Source organism: Chelon labrosus, assembly GCF_963514085.1.
Source record: "Chelon labrosus genome assembly, chromosome: 4".
In the NCBI taxonomy this organism is placed as follows: Eukaryota; Metazoa; Chordata; class Actinopteri; order Mugiliformes; family Mugilidae; genus Chelon; species Chelon labrosus.
The window spans coordinates 22,785,558-22,806,716 of NC_140340.1; the positions used below are offsets into that span (position 1 = coordinate 22,785,558).

Genomic DNA, 21,159 nt, shown 5'->3' on the forward strand with positions numbered 1-21,159 from the left:
ATTCTCGCATATACACGCCTAAAAGTCAGATCTTGGTTTTTAGATCAGTCTTGACCTGAACCACTATCCGTCTCCTTTTTCTACAGAATGGCCCAAAAAGAGAAACTTCAGTGCCTGAAGGACTTCCATAAGGACACTCTGAAGCCATCTCCTGGTAAGAGCCCTGGCACCCGGCCTGAAGACGAGGCAGAGGGTAAACACCCCCAGCGGGAGAAGTGGGCCAGCAAGTTGGACTTTGTTCTGTCAGTGGCTGGCGGCTTTGTTGGTTTAGGGAACGTCTGGCGTTTCCCGTATCTCTGCTATAAGAATGGTGGAGGTAAGGCTTAAAAATACTACAACTCATGAACAGGGATTGTTCTGTATAGAATTCCCATGGATGATTTTTTTTATGCCTGTGTTTTACCTTCTGCCCCCATCTAGGTGCGTTTCTCATCCCCTACTTCATTTTCCTGTTTGGTGGAGGTCTGCCAGTCTTCTTCCTGGAGGTCTCTCTTGGTCAATTCACCTCCGAGGGTGGCATCACCTGCTGGGAGAAGCTCTGCCCCATCTTCACTGGTATGTAGCCCCCCTCATCAGAACCTTTATGATAAGTTGATGGCCTTATCTTTACGCCTGGGAACGGTTTAGTTTGGGCTAACATAATGTCAGTCCTGAAATGACTAAGAGAATGGGTTATGGTGTGTCTTTTTACTGGAATTTATTGTTTTCCGCTTTGGAGTCGAGGTCTAATTTCTGAAACTGCTGTCACTGTAAAATATCTAAAAACTCATTGTACACTGCCTGCTGAGAACAAAAGGGCAGACAGACACAGTTAGCAACTACCTGGTGAATCTAATGCAGCTTTGGCAGTTAGAGACTGCTCGGGAGGTGGTAGAGACCAAAAACGGAGCAACTACTCCATTGTACAATGTTGCTGTCTTTACTGCAGGATGTAATGCAAATGTTTAAAGATGACAGTATCTGAAAGGTGCGTTTACTGCCCCCAAATGGAAAAATAAAAAATAAAATGTACGTTTAATGTACATTTATTTAAAAATAGTATTGCATTTCGAAGTTGTTCTGCTTAGCTCCACCCACATCAGTGACTATAGCTCCACCCACCACCCCGCCCTGGCGATATCTCATCCATTATACTCATAAGCACAGATTGCAGCAGCCCTTGTTTTCTTTTCTTTTCTTTTTTTTTGTCCAACTAAAGGTTTTGAATTTTTCCAGACCTCTGTTGTTTTTCACAGAGGAATGGCTGTGCAACATAAGGCTGAGTCACAGCAGACTCTCCTCCAATCAGACTTTACCCTGCAGCCGTTACCTGGCAACCAGGCCTGCACTGGTACACCAACACACTGAGGCCTCTATTCTGCTTTAACCTTGCAGCTCTCACCTTTTCTCCCGTGAAAACCTTTAAAGGAAGCACATTTAGAGTTCTTGGATGTCTTCACTGACTTTTTTTCTATTATTGTCATTTATTTTTTTGTTCTACACATCCATACTCTTTTTCATACTATACGCTCTGCCCCCTTTATTGTAGGCCTACTTTCTCCATCATTATTTCTTCCATTACATCTGTCTTCACCTCCTGATCATCTGCACTTCTGTCTTCATTTCCTCCGTCATTTCTTCTCGCATCCCCGTCTCCTCCTGTTCAACACAAGCTGAACAGGGTTAATGTACAGTATTCATCAGTCTATTCTGCGCTGAATTGATTTGTTCCATGATTTTTTTTAATATTGACTGCTCCTTCGTCAAATGCACATAAATCCCTTTGTAATTCTACTTCTCGTTAATGAATTTAGCTCGGTGCTTTTATAATTGCCAACGTTTATTGTTTTATGATCTTGATTAAATTATTTACCGGCGCTGCCATTCTCACTTTCACATATACAAACACCGCCTTTCTTCATTTCAGACACATTATCCTCTGGCCGTCTCTCAGACACATATACGCACACACACACATATGAGACGGCGTACAGAGTGTCCCGATTCACATGTTGCTACGGCAACAGCTCAACACTTCAGAGACGACCGGGGAGAGGGAGGGAGAGACAGAGAGAAAGAAAAGAAGCAGAGCAGCGAGATCTGAGGAGCCGACAGATGGATTGATAAAGACAAGGGAAACGGTGGAGCGAAATAAAGGCAGAGAGAGGTTGTGATGAAAAAAGACTGAAAGGGAAGAGGGAGGGAATCGAGGCAAAGAAAAGATGGATCTGGATGGAAGGGAAGGTGAAGCAGATGGAAAAGGGTGAGACGGAGGAGAGGAGTGAATAGTGGAGGAGCCATGGCAAAAATAAAATAATTAAAACATGAAAAGGGACATAAAGAAAGAGAACTGGTTCATGGAGGAAGTAGAAGGGAAAATGGCGTATCATGTTTACACCACCCTGTAAATGTACTGTATAAATGTATAGTTTTGTTGTGCTTATATGGCATTATGGATCTGACAAATGGATAAGAAAAGAAATGAATGAGACTAGCCAGTTTCCAGACATCTGAATTGTAGCCCACACCTCCAAATTTTCAAGGATTACAAATGGCTTTATGTTATGCTGACGGAAAACAACCAAGCTAATCATAACTGCGTAGGTTGGATCAAAGCTGGGCTCAGGCTGTTTGTGACTATTCACCTACCCAGTTCACCCAACCTGACAATCGGAGGAGAAATACAGTCCGGGATCTTGCTCTAGTACAGATTATCTGGTAATGTGAGGTGTTTACACATCCAGTTTAACTGCGTGCACTCTCATAGGAGCGCCCACATGAATGTCAAACACGTTAGATATGTAGGTTTTACATTCTGGATGATTAGGTCTGTGCTTGATCAATAGCAACTGAGAGAACTGACTGGGAGCAGCTGACTCTAATGGAGTGGTAAACATTTCTGTCCTCTATGCTAATGTTAGCTCACATACTGCTGTGGACGGACATTAAAACTGGCAGATAAAATCTGGCCTACGATTCTTGGTAAACCTTGTGAACGCACCTCCCCAAGCAGTTTCTCTTCCACACTCGTTTAGCCTTCTGCTTTTGTTTTCTCGCCGTATGCGTTGCAACGCTACAGCGAGCTGTCTCACCCGTCTCCATTTTGTCCACTTCCCCATCAGATCACATGAGATGGTGCTTATTGCGTGATCTCTTGCAATATTGTTTCCAAATCTTGTCACGCGTGCATATTTGTGATGCAAGCCGTCTACCAAATAGATCAAGAAGGGAGACGCTGGTTTGTTGTCTCAGTATGAAAAGTTGAAAGCAGTATTGTATGGATTAAACTGAAAAAGATGAGCGCAGGATGGGTGCACTAAATCATTTAGTTCTGATTTGTTAGGACCAAGAAGAGAACAACAAGAGCACAGTGTCGGACTGAATAAAGAGGAGAAAACACAAAGTCAACTCAGTGTAACAGTTTGGCGACATGTGATTTGAAGCTAGGAACAGAGCTAGATCAATTAACGCTCTATAGATCTTCATGGAACACACCCATAAGAGCCGTTTCCAACTACAAACACTGATTTGTTAGTCTTGGCATCCATGAATGAGCACATATTGAATGACTGAGTAAATACACGGAAACCACACTGAACCATAGGTGGGCAACAGTCTGCGTCTCTAGGCAACCACCGAAATCTCGCAGGATCCGAGATTGTAACATCTTCCTGGGCCAAACATTGCTGTAATGTGTGTTGCACTGGGAAATAAAGAAGAAAAATAAGCTCAGGACTTCTTAATTGAGCTTGTGCAGTTTATCCTCTTTTAAAACCAACATTTTGGTGGTCCATGAAACTGGCTGCCACATTTTGACATGTTGTTTAAAGAAAACCAAATAATTTTATTTGTGGCTGCATTCAATTCACCATATATGCTCTGTTTACTGTCATGGCTGACTGGAAGTCTTATGTAAATCATTAATGTTATTAATTCCACTGCTGCTGCCACCAATCAAAACGTCTGCACTGAAAGGGTCTCCTTATTTTCCATATGATTATCATTATTTTTTTTCTGGAGTTATCACATGTCACGAGTAAAAAAAAATAAATAAAAAAAAAATATATTTAAAAGGATCACCCGCAAGTTTTAACGAACTATATGAGGTCAGCCAAGGTCGGCAGATAAGCAGAATAAATGACATCATGGAGGAGGCCGCATCTGTTTGTTTGATCAGCACTGTACCATGTGATCCGAGCACCCAAGTGTGTGGGTTCTGTGTGTGTGCGTGTGTGTGCAGAGATGTAAATGCTTGGCATCTGCTAATAAGCCAAGTGATTAAAAGAACATGATGAGATGGTGAAACTTTTCACACATCCGTATACACACACTAACACGAAGACACACAGATGGCGAATGAGACCGAAGAACTTTCTCTCAGATTCATGCAGCCAGTTCAAAACACAAACACACACACAAACACACAGATGGTCCGTGACGCTGAAGGACATTAATTTGGATGAGTGGCCTCTGTCGGCTTTGTGCGTCTAAAAAAGCTTGTTCTAATGTACTTATGAGAACCACAGTCGTTTGCTTGACTTCTAACCGAAACTCTAATCCAAATATTGATCCAAATCCTAATTCCTACACCTGTTTTCATTTTAGGGGCTTGTCTTTTCTTTATATCTGTGTGTATTAGAAACACATACCTATACACACATTTAACCATGGTTGGGTGTTTACCATCGGCTCTGAGTCGAGGCCAGCACTGACGCATCTGATAAATTTCTGCTGATCACTCTCCTAAACATGTCAGACGGAATTTAAGTGCAGGGCAACACAGCTGAAGGTTAAAAGATGATTGCTTTGGACCTTGAGCTAAATATATTGTAGCTGTAGTGGTCAGCGTCCATTCAGCGTGCTAATATCTAGCAGAAATGTTGAGACCAATGAAGCGGGATCTCCAGCTTTCTCACACTTTGTGATTCAGGTACTGACTTATACTGCGCAAATAAGGTGGAGCAAAAGTTCAGCTTAAGAGAAAAGGACAGGAAGTAGCACATAACACTCAAACCTAGCCGTGCTGAGTCAGGATGTGAAGATAGGCTTGCAGGAAGCGTTGATCTTTCACAGGCAGCCCAATACAACGTAAAACCTATCCTCATGCATAACATCCAGTGATGTAGAGATGCAGACTAATAAAAACACTGCTGTAGTTGTTCACACTTTATCCCTAGTTGAAATTAATTGAGATAACGTTTAAAATAAATAAAAAAAAAATGCGGTCTAAGATGATTAGACTTTCACTATTGAAGTGGAGGGCCGTGATGCTAGGAGCACTTCACAGGATGTAATTCACAGTGAAGTTAGCTTTAGCCACCAAACATAGTCTGTGTGGGTTTTTTCATTGTGACACATGTTTCACCATAAACTGACTAGGGTTACATCCCGTTTTCTGTCCAGTCCGAATCCAGCAATGAACACTTTCCCCTTACTCCAAATGAGCCTTTGCAACAAAAATGTCATTCATGTGTCATCAGCCCCAGAATATACATACTTGTTATATAAAATTGTTGCAGATTATTTTAAAGATGGCCATAGTATTGTAAGCAGCTGATATTATCTTGTAGCTGTAGTGCATTTGTTCACCGTGACCTCGTGTCTTCTCTCCAGGTATTGGTTATGCCTCCATTGTGATCGTGTCTTTGCTGAATATCTACTACATCGTCATCCTGGCCTGGGGTCTATACTACCTGTTCCAGGTAAGTTCGGATAGTGAGGGATTTTTCAGCTACATAAAGCTGCCCAAAACTAAATCATCATTTACCACCGGCACATCAATGTAAACTGGATGTCCAGCAACCGATTAGAAGTGAACGTGCAGTAGCTTAAGTTTCTCTTCTTTGCATTTTAGTGTTTTCAGCCGGAGCTGCCCTGGGCCAAGTGCAAGCAGCCCTGGAACACTGACCGCTGCATTGAGGACACCTACCGCAAGAACAAAACTTTTTTCCTGGCTGCCAATGTCACCAACTTCACCTCCCCTGTCACAGAGTTCTGGGAGTAAGTTGCATTAAAACTGTGTGCAAATGTCATGATGTTTGTCATGTGAAAAGCTTAAGTTGTGGTTTTCCAGAAATATTCTGCAGTTTAGACGCTGCCTTTCCATTTTTAGGTGAACAAATGAACACACGCTTACATGACTTTTATTTTTCTTTGCATTGCAGACATAATGTACTGGGTATCACCAGTGGTATAGAGGATATAGGTCCCATTAAATGGGACCTGGCACTGTGTTTACTGCTCGTCTGGGTCATCTGCTTCTTCTGCATCTGGAAGGGGGTCAAATCCACTGGAAAGGTAAACAAATTCACACGGGCCTGTTATTCTACACTGTATTCGTTGTTTCTTTACCAGTCATGTCCACCATTTCCACCATTTAATCTTGAACTTGCTGAACTAAAAGGAAAAACAAGGGCTGATTTTATCATTATTGTATCATAATCACTGCAAAATGCTATCACAAGGTGATGCTCATATGATTCTTTTCCTCTGGTCTGATTGAGAGAACAATGCAGGCTATGTTCAGAGTTTACTGTGTGCAGAGAAATAATTTTATTTCATGGTATAAATGGGATGAGGCAGTGGCAAATGTATACACTTGCATCCTTATTTTTGGTTTACATTAAGAAAATGATTTTCAAAGTAACTGAAAAACGGGCAGAATACGTATATTACATCTTAGGTGTCATAGCTGATCTGTTCAAAGAATATTATTAATGCATGACTTTTAGTTGCACAATCTATGACAGTAGCTCTCGAGAGGAAGACTAGAATGCTGTTCACACGATCTGGATCCATTCATCTGTTGTTGGTTTCCTGTCTGCCTTGCAGCATGATTTCCTCAACGACGACAGTAGGCTATGTATCTATTTTTCTGCACTGTCTACCTTTTTAAGTCTCATCCCTGTACAAAGTGATTAACTCATCACCCAGTGTTTTGTAGCTGACAGTAAGTCGCTACAAGACGTTCTCAAGTTCTGGTCGAGTGAATAAGGACAAGCAGAACTTGAAAATATTGTATGAACATAGTAAGCTCTTCTTGCCGTCACAGCTCTCTACTTTTAAAAGAAAATACAGTCGAAGATGTTTTTTTTCACGTTTTGGCATCGTATATCAGTTGGTAGTTACCTCAACCATAGATAGCCTCAGAGTACGGATTAGTTTCACTTGGTACCTGCCCACTTCATGTAGGTTGTTTCACCTATTTCTACAACTCGTGAATTTCATTAACATTACACGGTCTCTTGTTACTGCACTCTTACTTTGTGGAAGTCCCTCTATGCAGTACTGCGGAATGAATGTGGCCTTGAGTAAATGTGTTCAGAAGAAATTACTGCCACATCAACAACGATAACAACTTGTCCTGAGACCAGAGGTGATCAGTCCCAGTCTCCTCTCTGTTTTCATAGCCTCCACACTCTTTATTGATTGGTCTGGCCTGATTTATGCTTTCTGGCTGCTCCAAGCTGTAACTCTGGTAATAAGGACACTCCTCGAAGGCCAAGTGTGGTCACAGCTTTCCACATAACGCATACTGATACACTGCTATTGATTTAAGAGACAGCCTGTGGTCTGCTGTTGTCGTAATCCCACAATAGCTCCCGGAGTTCAGACATTTATCAAACATATTTGCTGTAATGACACTGAAGATATTAGCTAGTAGGGCAATTAACAAATTGGATTAACTAGAGATTCATAGACTGACTTAAAAGTGTATGTGCTCTCCTTAGGTGGTCTACATCACAGCCACGTTCCCGTTTATCATGCTCATCGTGCTGTTGATTCGTGGTGTGACACTGCCAGGTGCTTCTGAGGGAATCAAGTTCTACTTGTACCCCGACCTCGCTCGCCTGAAGGACCCAGAGGTAGGTGACACCCTGTGTTAAAACCACTTCACTGAGTTTAGCCAACCATCTTGTGCTCATAAAGTCCAACTGTCTGTCCTTGAAGTGTTGTGGCAAAATTGTGGTAACAATTCCCAGACACACCAAATTGTCCGGCATACCTTCTGTAGCTAAGGCTGACTGTGACGTCGCCTTGCAACACAAGTGTTTTGTTAAAAGTTGCAGGAAATAACTCTTAATGACAGCAGGTGGCAGTAGTCTGTATTCGTCATTCAAAAAGGGAAAACAGAAAAGCTACTTTTAGCTAGGAGGCTAGGAAGCTAGGAACAGCTACAATTGAGCAGCTACATTGTGCAGAGCTGCCCTCTGCTGAAACATACTCGTCAGTTGATCTACAGTTTATTCATTCTAGATGATTATGTGAAAATAATTGTCTATTTGAATGTATAGATTACATGAAAAAGAAACCTGAAACTGGTTTGCTGAGCTGCACAACCAGTCAACAAGCTCTCTTTAACTGGCTTGTTATGCCAGAACTAGGTTCACAGATGCTATAGCTACCTGCTGCATCTTTTCATTGCAGAAAAGCAATGAAAGGATGAGGGAAGGCACACTACATGCATATTCTCCACTTTGAAAACTACAAGCCCCTCTAGCCTCACTGCACATCAACCCTGTTCTTCCCCTCATCAGCAAGCCTCAGCCTTTCTATTCCCACTCTCTCCCCCTACTTGGCAGGTGTGGATTGATGCTGGCACCCAGATCTTCTTCTCCTATGCCATCTGTTTGGGCGCCATGACGTCCTTGGGGAGCTACAACAAGTACAAATACAACTGCTACAGGTGAGGCGTCAAATTTCAGTGAGGGGGATTAGCGATAGGGGACAGAGGGGGGTTGAGGGATCGTTGTGTGTTCATTAACAAATCCTCCTCATGACATATGTGTGACATAGGGACTGTTTGCTGCTGGGAGCCCTCAACAGTGGTACCAGTTTTGTGTCTGGCTTCGCAATATTTTCCGTCCTGGGCTTCATGGCACAAGAGCAAGGGGTGGACATTGCTGATGTGGCAGAGTCAGGTACGAGGGTTCTGTAAAGGCGGCAGTGGTGGTGGGCGCTGCTTCCTGGTTAACAAATTAAACAACAGTAATTATAAAGGGAAAAAAAAAAAAAAACAGCAACGACACCCAAAAGAGAATTAGCCTCTACGTTCAGTTTCGAACTGAGTTGTATTTTGGAATCGAACGGATCCCCCGATTAATAACAAATGACGGCATCAAAATATGGAAGCTTCCGCAATCAAACACTCCTTGACAAAAGCAGAACGTGAGAAGATATTAACATGTGGCCGGTTTGTTAGCACTTATTAGAATAAAGAAAGTTGGGGCTAAGGGAAAGACACTGGAAAATGTACTGTGCATCTTGTGCCAGTTCGGTGGCTTAAACATGCTACCAGAGTTCTGATTCTGAGACGTTGTTCCATTTTAAACTGACATCACCATCGTTGGCTCTTCTTAATCTGAGTGACATATTTGCAAATGTGGTTATTAGCTGTTTTAAGGTGCTAGAACTATCAGCTTGGTTTGTTTGGTCCGGTCTGTTTGCCGAGTCAACATTGTATCAGACATAGAACTCAAAAAGGTTTTTTACCAAAGAAAGAAAAGTGTCCATCTCAGTTTAAAGCACTTGTACTCATAGCCACATGAGTTTGAGAGCTTTTAGAAAAGCTTCAGTGCAGCTGTAGGTGCCCACATATTTCCCATGGACTCTGTTTATGTCCAACAGTATACATTATAGCTGGAGCCTTATGGCAGTTCAGCTTTCTTTTGCAAGGAAACGAAACGAAGTCAGCTGAGATTTCTCACAAATTCTTGAGAATTGTATCTATACTTGCAGCAGATATTTCTGTAGAAAATCTGTAAAAATAATTTGACCACAGTCATAGGTGTTAACACACCAACACAGAAGCGAAAGATGATTTTCCAAAACTACACTTTGAGCTTGTTTTGAAAGATTCATTCTGCTTTTTGCTGTGATATAATCTATGTGCTTCAGTTACTTGTTTAAGTGGCTCAAATGGGTCACAAACTTGAATTTGCACAAATGGACAAAGATCTGTCAGCATCGAGTGCTTTTGTGAAACCTGGGCTTCATCCAATGCCACAAGGCCAGCCAGTTTGACTAAATCAAAGGTAGCTTAGCACAGTCTCATGCTGTCAGCCCAGTCGAAGCAAATATTGCACAGTTCTGTAGCGCCCACATAATGGTTTGCAGAATTGTCCAATGTCAGTGTTGTTTGGCGAGTGGGCTGATGCTTTACAGGTGACTGAAGTGCCCAGCACTCATGCAGGCAACAGCACATGGAAGCGAGTTGAGAATGAGGTAGAAGTACACCATGCCAGCCTTAGTGTGTTGACAGGGCAGGTCATTAGACAGCAGGAATAAGTATTCCAATTCTAGGTCATCAAGCGGAACTAGGCAAGCAAGTGAATTATCAGTTCAGGAACATGACAAATAAATCAACCATAATTGTGTCTGCTTGATCCTAATAGTACCAGGCAGTAGCGTTAAAGTTATCATGGTTATGTGAATAATTTTTTTCCCACAGTGCCATGTTAGAACACATACTCTGGCTCTTTTGACTTAGAAAGTGCTAAAAAGAATTACAGGCTGACTTCAAATTCTCGTTAAGTCTAGCAATAACATATCACACTGTTTGATTGATGGTTCTGCTGGCATTTTCCCTCTCAGGGACTGGAAGTCATATTATTTTTTTGAGTCAACGCGGTGTTTGGTTGGATGCCTTGTCATAATTTGCTTCAAAAATGGAACACATTTACATACAGTATATTGCTCTCAGCTGCAATGCTGTTTTGCTGTTATGGCTGCTTCCTTGTTCCTTAACTTCTTTTTTACAGTTCCCAAAGTATCAAATTTGACCTCATGAAAAAAAGAAAAGAGGAAAAAAATCAACCTTTGCTTTTTATTTGACCACTCCCATTTGCATCTGCTGCTGTTTTGCAACAGCCATTTTGCATCCCCCATGAAAGTTTGTGCTTATCTTAGCCAGGGATGCAAAATGGCTCGAGTGATCTACTGTAAGTGTTGACATAATGAATTGTTTTGAGAAACCAAGATGCGCTTGATTTACCTTTTTATAGCAGCTGAAAGTGAATCAAGCACACCCTGTACAGATTCAGTGTTTTTTAAATATACAATAATTGCTGCAGTGTTTACAGTTTTATTTCTGGAAATTTAACTCACACACAACACGCATACTAGTCACAAGCTATTAAATACTACGCATCCATCCATTTACAGAATGCTTCACAATTTCTGTCATGACTGACTTCTACAGAGATGCAGTTACAGAATACTCAGGAAAAGTTTACATGTTAATCCTCTGTTTTTCTTCACTGTAATATTCCAAGATGTAGTATGAAGCTGTGTCATGTGTTGAGTGCGCAAAGTAGTGTGTTATAGTGTTGAAAGTAAGAGGTAAGTAAAGGTGTGTATTAGATATATTTAATACACTTTTATGACAGCTCCTAGCTTCATACAAATGCATACTACACACACACACAAACACACACACACACACACAGTAACACAGTTTGTTCCCAGTATTACAACCAAAGTTTGATCTTGTATTCATATCCTGTTCTGCGTCTCCATTATTTGCCCCCCCCCCCCCCCCCCTCCCCCCACGGGGATGCAGATCAGATGAGCTTATCATATGATACTAATGTCGTTTCTCCCCCACATCCCTCTCTCTGCTTTCCTCCCCCCCGACCACCCACTCCTCTGCAGGTCCAGGCCTGGCATTCATTGCCTACCCCAAGGCTGTAACCATGATGCCTTTTCCGACAGTCTGGGCAATCCTCTTCTTCATTATGCTGCTGCTGCTTGGCCTCGACAGTCAGGTTAGCAGAACGATGGTCATATCATACATTGGTAGCTGCTAGAGCTACAGGAAGATGGGCATAAAGGAAATGCTGGTAACACAACCGTTAAAGTTGCCATTGAGCAAACCTCTAAACTTCTCATTGATCAACAGCAGAAGTAATTGTTGAATAAAAGTAAACCTCAGCTCCACATGTTTATCCATAGTCCACAGCTACAGATACTGGTGTCTGGGTAGAATTCTCCAGACGATTAGCTGGTCTATTTAAGAATGTGCTCAGTCACAGCTTATGTATGAAAAGTTTGAAAAGCAAAACCAAGAGTAAAACATGGCCAAATTGACACAGTGGACACTACAGTACAACTTACACTTTAATAACGGCAAATTCTGCATGATAAAATTCATCTCTCTCTTGACAACAAAGGGACTTAAGGCAGAACAGTCAAAGGATGTAGAGCTGCTGGTTTGCAGGTATAAAAGATCAGGTTCTCCAATAACACTGCTGTGTCTCTCTGTCCCGCTGCAGTTTGTGGAGGTGGAAGGGCAGATCACATCACTGGTGGATCTGTATCCGTCCTTCCTAAGGAAGGGTTACCGCAGAGAGGTCTTCATCGCTATCATCTGCTGCATCAGCTACCTGCTTGGACTCGCCATGGTTACCAAGGTAACACCACGAAAGTGAACTAAAAGCAGAAAAATAATGACCGGCACTGGTAAAACGAGCACACGAGGGAACATTGTAAACGTATGAAAACCTTGACGGATGGCTATAAACTCCAAAACCGTCAACCCCATTACAATTACAGTATTTCACAGAAATAAACGTGCGCAGAGAACCTACTGATAATTTCATGTTTACACTGACCCCGTTTCATGGTACAGCCCCTCAGCCCAGTGCACCCGGAACAACAGTGTTCAGACAGCTATTAGTGTGAATCCCTGGAGAAATGACAGGGGGCTATTTATACTGTCAAGTCATGAGAACTTCCCTTCCCTGCGCTGGTATTAATAGATACAGTAGAACGTATTTAGCTGTTCCAAATCACGAGCAGACATCTCACATGGCCTTATTTTTTAGCGTATCAAAATGTTTCACTAATACTAATAAAAACTAATAGCCATCACTAAATTTCCAACATGACTGGAAATGATGGGTTGCACAAAACCATTAGCATGACAGATTATGCTAATGGTGAGTACAATTTTGTACTCAATTGTTAAGTTGGTCTTCACTCGATCATGCCTATTGCTGTCTGGTCTTGACTACTATCTTCCTCTATTTATGTTAAACAACATACCCAACTTCACAAGGTTTTATTTTTTTTTATTTTTTTTTTTAAAGAAGACCTACTTTAAAACTGGAAATTGTTATCAGCAATGATTTTCTGTCATCCTTTCTTTCCTTTATCCATCCTCATCCTCTGCTTCCTTTCAAACATAACCCCTCCCTGTTCTCTGACCTGCCTCACTCTATTGTGTTCTCTCTCTCTCGCTCTCTCTCTCGCTCTCTCTCTCGCTCTCTCGCTCTCTCTCTCTCTCGTGTTGTTGTTCCCATGACAACGTCTTTTTATGGCTGAGGTGGCCTGGTTCGAGTTTAGGATTCCCTCGATTCACAGTTTTCACACTGGACACACACGTGAGGACATATAGGCACACGCACACTCAAAGTAGCATTCTCGCATGTGGACAAGCTGACTTTTATGCTGCATCCTTCAATGATCTGTGTGATCTATTTTAAAATTTACCATTTATTCCTGTGTCTCACCATCAGTTTTAGCACAGGAAGTAAAGGGTTAGGGTTAGGGTTAGGCAAGTTTTTAAAGTGTGTTAAAAAACACACTGAAAATGCCTAAAATGTACCAGGGTTTAAAAGTAACTGTCCCTTTTCCTTCTTCTCTTTCTACAGGGTGGCATGTATGTTTTCCAGCTGTTTGACTTCTATGCAGCTAGCGGTGTGTGCCTTCTGTGGGTGGCATTCTTTGAATGTATAGCTGTTGCCTGGGTTTATGGTGAGTACCACATCCAGTAAACTTCCTTACTGCCTTACTGTCAGCTTCTCTCAGTGGTGGGCCATACATTTTCCACCTAGGCCTTCAATGCCCCCCAACCTTATTCGAAAAACACCTCTTAATATGATTGTTGTGTTGCCACTACTATAGAAACCTGGAAATCTGAGTTACTACAGTATACACTGCAAATCTACTTTCGCAGTTAATTAATTAATTGCAACTAAAAGGGACTCAAGCCGATAGCATACAATATTTGAATTCCTATGTTGCACTGATGAATTCCGTCCAATTCCGTCTATATCGTGTGAATGGAGAGAGGGGAATACAGATATTAACATGCTGTACAGTATTGGTACACAAATACATGAATAGCAATGGAGAATAAATTAGATAAGAAATCAGAGGATAGGTGCTCGGTGCGAGATAGAACAAAGTAGAGGACAGGTGCTCGGTGCCTCATACTAGCCTAGGCCTATAGCAGCATAACTAAGAGATTGTTCAGGGTCTTCTGAGCTGGTGCTGTCTATAAGCTTTATCAAAAAGAAAAGTTTTAAGCCTACCCTTAAATGTAGAGAGGGTGTCTGCTTCCTGAACCAAATCTGGGACCTGGTTCCATAGGAGAGGACCCTGATAGCTGAAGGCTCTACTTCCCATTTTACTTCTCTAGGATCTCTAGGAACCACATAGTCAATGACATGACTATTTAAATGCATGGAAACAGTATGACTTGCTTTTCACAATTTTTCATGTCCCGTCTTGCCTATTAATTGCTGTGAAGTCAACAGTGCAGGTGGATGATTCTGTCACTCAACTGGATGCCTATTGTTGTCTTTGCAGGCGTTGATAATTTCTACGATGCAATTGAGGACATGATTGGCTACAGACCAAATCCTTGGATGAAATGGAGCTGGAGTGTTATCACTCCTTTACTGTGCATGGTAAGGGCTTCTTTGCTTTAGAGTACATATCCAGTAAAGCAGGGCCATGAGTTAACCTCAGTCTGCAGATGTTTACAGAGGACAAAAGTTCAACTTCTGCTTCCTCTTTTTAGTTCAACAGTTCTTCTGTTTCCTGAAACTTGCACAAGTGTTATTATTATCTTTCTCCTGTACTTTAACAGTGTTGACACGTTTTAAAGAGACACATCACCATGCTCATGTTTTATATGACTTCAGTTTAGAGGTTACTGAGACGTTTGTGCCTCTTCCTCTCCAGGGCTGCTTTATCTTCTCGTTGGTCAAATACAAGCCACTGACGTACAACAAGATGTACCAGTATCCTGACTGGGCCATTGGAATAGGCTGGACTCTGGCCTTGGCCTCCATGATCTGCATCCCAATGGTGGTGGTTATCAAGATCATCCGCTCTGATGGGCCTCTCATTGAGGTGGGTGAAGTAGCCATCTTTACTCTGTAGCTGTTAGTTTTGTTAAATGTTCTGTCTGTGGTTTTAAATACAGTTTTAAAGATTACATTGTATTCTAACCATGTTTTATATATATATATATATATTTTTTTTTTTTTCCCCACTTTTCCAATCCCATCTCCAAATTCTTCCATGCTGTCCATGATTCTTCCTGCTGTCCTTTCACACCCCCATACCCCTTCCTGCAGAGGATTAAGGCAGTGGCAGCCCCGGTTCGCGGCGGGGCCAGCTCCCGTCCTGCAGACCACCGTGGCCGTAAGGAGCTCTCCTACCCACTGGACCCCAATGGGAACAAGGGCCTCCTGATGAAGGCCCCCACCCACACCATCGTAGAAACCATGATGTAAAGGAATGAGGCGGAGGCTCTCCATGAGATCGCTCTCCTCCCCTCTCCTGTCCTCTAAAATGCTTCTAAAGCTAGCTAGCTCTCTGTCTGTCTTTGTCTTTCTGGTGGACTAATAAGGGTTTTTAAGAAGAAAAAAAAAAACAAGTTCACATTTCAAATCTTTTAGGAACACTCTGCAAGTAGTTCGCCGTTGGTGGTTTTCGGAAGAGGGTAGCCATCACATTTCAAATCTGTTTCTGAATTACTCACAAGCTATTTTTTCCCCTATTAGTAGTTTTCATATGATTACGCGTCCCACTGTTATCTTGTTGGAAGGGCAAATTAACACCAGCCTCTGGACACGCATTGGTTGATTTCGGTTTGTTCCACCAGGTGCTTTTGCAGATAATCAGCCTTTGTTCTAAGAAAGGAAATAAGTAGTTATTGAGTCTGGAATCAAATAGCCTTTTGTAGCCACGCTATATATTAAAAAATGTTTCCTGCATTGATCATGGATCAATAAGAAATAATATAAAAAAATAAAATGTTTTGGGGGAATATTCATTCCCTTTGAGACTATGAACAGGGTGTACTTATCTTCGGACATGTGCCATAGGGTTCAGCTGTGGGTTATTCTGTCCCGCTGTGTTCAGAAAAGGCCCTGCTGAGATGAACTGAAAGACTCAGGCACTACAGGTATTATTAGCTCTTTATGTCCCCTTCAATCCTCTGAAATTAAATTTTAATAAAGCTGCACTTGGTAAGATTTTTATTAAAATGCAAATAACCTCAGAATGTGGCTTTCACAGGAAACGTCTTAATCACACAAATTTTACTTCCTGTAAACGGATTGTTCTGCTGCCTCTTTACACAAAATTCCCGGTGCAGCTAAAAAAATAAAACATTTACACAGACATAATAGCTGATGGCCCTTATCAAACCAGGGTCCTGGTTTTTTAAATGCACCTTAGCACAAATATTCCCATCTTCCATAGTCATAAACTATGGGTCAAAGAGAAATCTAGCACTGAGACTGTGTCGGTGAAACCCGATCGTGCACAAAGAGAGCGGTATCTGAAAGGATTTGAAGTGTGGAGGTTGAACCCTTGAGTGTGTTGTCTGTGACGTACTGTACAGTAGTAGCTAATCAGTCTATCTATATCGCTTTATCTATCTTTCTCTGTCCTAGACCAGTTTACAGTACATTAGTGACTGCACTAGGCACTCTTGGCTTAAAATTTTGGATTGGATTTGTTTTGTTTTCTACAGAGGATTATACATTATTATTCGTTTTTTCCTCTGTCAGTGTTTAGATTTTTTTTATTAATGTTATTGGTATTCACTATTGAATTGCTGTAGTTTTACATAGAAGAAGGAACACTTATTTCATCTGGTGAAAATACTAAGCTATTATATAAATCGTACATTTACAGTGGCAGCCATTGTAGTATAGTCCTCATTATGCATCTTCTTCTTTGGCCTTGGTCCCACCGACAGTTCTGTCTTCAGCTGAACGCAGAAAAACAATGGAACAGAATATTCCCTAATATTTTCTCTCTTGGGGGGTTTGGGTCGATTGTTGGCGAGCCGTTTAATGCCCAGTAAAAGAAAAAAATGGGAATTCTACAATGGCTCCATTTGTAAGATTGTAGGTGTTGGGGGTTTATAGCTTTTCCTCTTCTGTAAATACCAGGAGTCAGTATTTAATTTGGATGAATTCAGCCAGGCAGGGCACTGTACCAATGGTTAAACAAGATGTCACTAATTCAAAGACTCAAAGCAACCACTGTGTCAGCCAGTGTCGGACTCCTCAGAGTTTTCTCACTCATTTTAAGACGCTGTCAAAGGTGGTAGCTGGCTGCAGACAGACCAGTCAGTGATTGACCTTAGAGTTTGGTCGTTTACACAGTCACACCTCTCTTATAATTGGAGCAGCAACTGCTCAGAAAAACAAAACAAAAAACACACAATTAAAAGGTTAGAAAATGAATTAAACAACATTTTGGGATTTTTGCACATTGTCTTTTCAGTTTCCTGCAAGTTAATGCTGTTCAGGACAATACAAATGTCCAGCCTTCAAATAATTGTGTCTAAAAACACATTGTGTGAAGGCAGATGAAGGCTTTATAATGATCACTGTCACCAGAATTCAAACTACGGCCAACTAAGATCCAAAACGAAGAGAGAACAGCAGTAATAACAATACTGTAGGTACATTTAGAGCTTTTACTTGAACACATATTAACTGCCCTTTCTCTTAAATTGCTTGTTTTGGATCCCGCTTTTGGTGCTGCTGTCTTTGAGATGCTGTTATTACTTTGTTAGAGAGGCTGACATGGTTTTTACAGTATAACTGTTGACATCCAAACTCAGTTAATCATTGACGTGGTACGGAAAGGTGCCCTCTCTCTCCGGATCCTCATCACAACTAAACTAAAATGACATTCATCACAGTAACAGGGGGCCATAATATTGTTGATGTGAACAACCAAGAGCAGGCCACGTGAGATGTGGCATTCATTTTAATATGTATGTGTATAACAAGGGTTTTCCCATGTGTATATGTCACCAGCGTCCATCCGCTCAGGACTGTAGTGCTTTTGTCTACTGTATAGCTGCATTGACCCAGCGTCCAAAAAAAAATTTGACTTTTAACTGTGGCTGACCAAGAGCTCCACGATGGTAGCAATCACAATCATCCAGCTTGAAAGGCCATTAGATCAGTTTTGTGTCGCACAGAATGAAAAAAACAAACACCTGAACTGCCTATTTTATCCAGAATCAAAGGCAAAAATGCAGAGAGAGTGAGTCGAAGTGAGTTTTTATTGCACCTTATTTGTATAATTTGGATTTCATATCAAATGATGAGGCCAAAAATAACCAAAACACTGCCATCTTTTTATTCAGGGTTCTCAGTGTAAAAAAAACAACAACAAAAAAATCACAATTTTGTCCTTTTTTTTTCCTGATAGTGGACATACTAAAATAGAAAAACACCATTCATGCACACAGTTATACAGTACACATGCATGGCAGCAATTTGACCAACAACTTCACATCAGAAGTGAGACCAGGGCCTCATTTCATGTTTCACCTAAGCGTTGATATTTTTTTTTTTTATATTTCTTTGAATAGATTAAAGTAGTTGATATCATTAAAAGGGATTTGAGAAACCAAATCCACAGCAGACATCTATTTTCATACAACTTTTCCTATATAAGTCGTCTTTGTACAGCTACGCTCCCATTGCAGACCTCCCATTTTAATACAGATACAAAGCTTCATTTTATTCGTAAACTTTTGTACAGATCTGGTTCTTGGTTCTTCTGAAGGATCTTTGCACTTGGGTCAAGAAGCAAAAAGCAAACTCGGATTGCATCAGTTTTCTCAGGTCCATCCAGCGAGAACAAGAAGCATGTGAAGGCATTTAATATTCAGCTTGAGTGCGCTTCTAAAAAATTTGAAGTTCCTGGGTTGTTAAACAGATTGGTCATGCTTAAATTTGTTAAATATTGTGGCGTATTCAAGAAGCAGCTGTCAAAATAAAAGCTGAAAATGAAATGTAACATTGCAAAGATTTAAAAACGGACACAGTGACAAAGTCCTAGTGCAAAGCTCCTTCTTTTAGAAGAGAAATGTGGACCAGAAATGATAACTAATGCAGTCATTTATTGTTTAATTCTGCCTCTCTGTGTATATTTACAGTATGTACCAGCCCCTCTGCCTTCTTACACTCCCTGTCTGTTAGCCTATGTAAACCTTCCGTTGACCTAAGCTAACCGATTATTATTATTATTATTATTATTATTATTATTATTATTATTATTATTATTTTCCTCTCAGAGATGATGAATTTGCAAGAGAATCTAAGCATTAGCGATGCACAAGTTTTTACCGCCGAATGTTGAAATGTGAAAGTCACCCGCAAGGTGAACGCAAAAGTTTCTGAAGATTTATTTTTTAGAAAAGTTAAAAAATAATTTGTTTTTATTGATCTTATTTTGTTGAATTCTGCAGTTCTCTTGTTTCGTTTTTATTTTGTTTCTGATTGTGTGTCTGTCACATTTGCCTTTTGTATTCCAAATATAGTGTATTTGAAACCTCTGTCATTGGAGTAACATGTACAACTATCAATCAAAAAAAAAAAAAACACACACAAAAAGCTATGGTTTGTTATGTGCAATACTTTGTAGAAAGCTTTTATTTTTCACTTTGTTTTTGTTTCTTAGTTTTTTTTTTTTTTTTTTCCTTTTCTTTCCAAGAGGTGGTACTAACCTTTGAAAGACACAGATTCTTCTTCAGGGTCCAGTTCAATTAGAACCCACCACAAAATGCTCTGCAATGTGGAAACTAAACCAAACGAAACCACTATTCCATCAAAGATCATGTGGTTTGAAATGCACTGAAAATAAAAAGACTATTACACATTCTCACATCAAACTGAATTTCTTAGCAAAATTATTATTGTTTTTTTTCTTTTTCAATTTTCTTTTTGGACCGACTAATTTGTGAGGGGAATGAAACACTGCCACTAAACCCACCATCTCTCTACCTACTTATCTCAGTACTGTTGTGTTGCTAAAAAATAAAAAAATAAAAATAATAATAATCAGGCAGCTTTCCAAAACCACACCCTGACCAAAGCCCCCTGTTTTTAGCGATATCTAACCCAGTATCTTGTAATTCTTCTGTGCCCAGTTTGATTGTGATGGAACAAATACCTTGGAATAATCCAGGTGCTTTTCGGAAAGCTGCCCATCAGCAACAAGAGCAGTCAATCCAATAGAAAACAAAAATCAAAAAAACATATTGCACCATATCAGATGTGGGCTTTTCTTTTAAAACCTCATATGCAATTTCTACATTCTGCTCATTTCTGTCTAAATCATTTTGCCAAACCCCATAGCCTTAGTGCTTTATGAAAGAAAAACCAAATGCAATCTACACAGGAACAGATCTCGAACAACTACATATCTGCAGGATTCAACTTTTTAATTGTCCATTTCTGTGATAAAGATGCAACATTAGATCGAACAGATGTGACCTTTGACCTATGCACGTCTGATTTAAAGCTAAACTCTTTTTGCTCTGGCAACACCGTTAAAATAGTTTGAACCTGAAAAGATACTAAATAAATTCAAATCTCTGTGCTAAGGCTTCTGGGAAACTGAGTCCCACCCATCCTCCCCCCCTGTCGTCAGACTCACTCTGATCACGATCTCCAATGACGATGCGTCTGTCTTTCCTGCATTGCGACCGTATACCAGCCCTTCCTTTTTGAGAATGTACACGGGGAAAATGTTTTTTAATTCTTGGCGAAGAAAAAAACATTTTTAAAAGACTCTGAAAAGGTTTAATTTTTTTATTTCTATGGCCAACCTGTAAGCTAGAAAAAACAAAAACTGAAAAAAAATATGTGTTTGAACAGGTTTTACATGGTGTAAAACTTTTTTTATTTCTTAATAAAAAATTTGTCTTCAGAAAATGACGTGTGAGTTTTATTTGTCTGAGCGGTTCAGTTATTTTTGTTTGTACATGTGTATCCTTCTATTCAAGTTCAATTTCCCAACTCGTGGGACTTTTACCTAAATCCCCTTGACAACATAATAAACTCTAATCCCCTGAAGCTTGTAATACAAGATTTAAGCTATTTAAGCCAACACAGGGGGCTGCAT

General features: G+C 40.6%; 1 protein-coding gene across 1 annotated transcript in view; it reads left to right on the top strand.

The window, feature by feature from the left end:
* LOC311486768 (sodium- and chloride-dependent taurine transporter-like) overlaps positions 1–20,886 on the top strand; it is a 30,293-nt gene extending 9,407 nt beyond the window's left edge. The window contains exons 2-15 of the mRNA XM_084542760.1: positions 87–316; positions 421–555; positions 5,593–5,681; positions 5,834–5,979; positions 6,144–6,276; positions 7,710–7,844; positions 8,562–8,665; positions 8,776–8,900; positions 11,632–11,744; positions 12,252–12,389; positions 13,632–13,734; positions 14,572–14,672; positions 14,950–15,120; positions 15,348–20,886. Coding sequence (XP_084398886.1) covers positions 88–316; positions 421–555; positions 5,593–5,681; positions 5,834–5,979; positions 6,144–6,276; positions 7,710–7,844; positions 8,562–8,665; positions 8,776–8,900; positions 11,632–11,744; positions 12,252–12,389; positions 13,632–13,734; positions 14,572–14,672; positions 14,950–15,120; positions 15,348–15,506 — 1,881 coding nt within the window. The 5' untranslated portion in view covers position 87 and the 3' untranslated portion in view covers positions 15,507–20,886. The remainder of the gene's footprint in view (positions 1–86; positions 317–420; positions 556–5,592; positions 5,682–5,833; positions 5,980–6,143; positions 6,277–7,709; positions 7,845–8,561; positions 8,666–8,775; positions 8,901–11,631; positions 11,745–12,251; positions 12,390–13,631; positions 13,735–14,571; positions 14,673–14,949; positions 15,121–15,347) is intronic.
* The last annotated feature ends 273 nt before the right edge of the window (positions 20,887–21,159 follow it).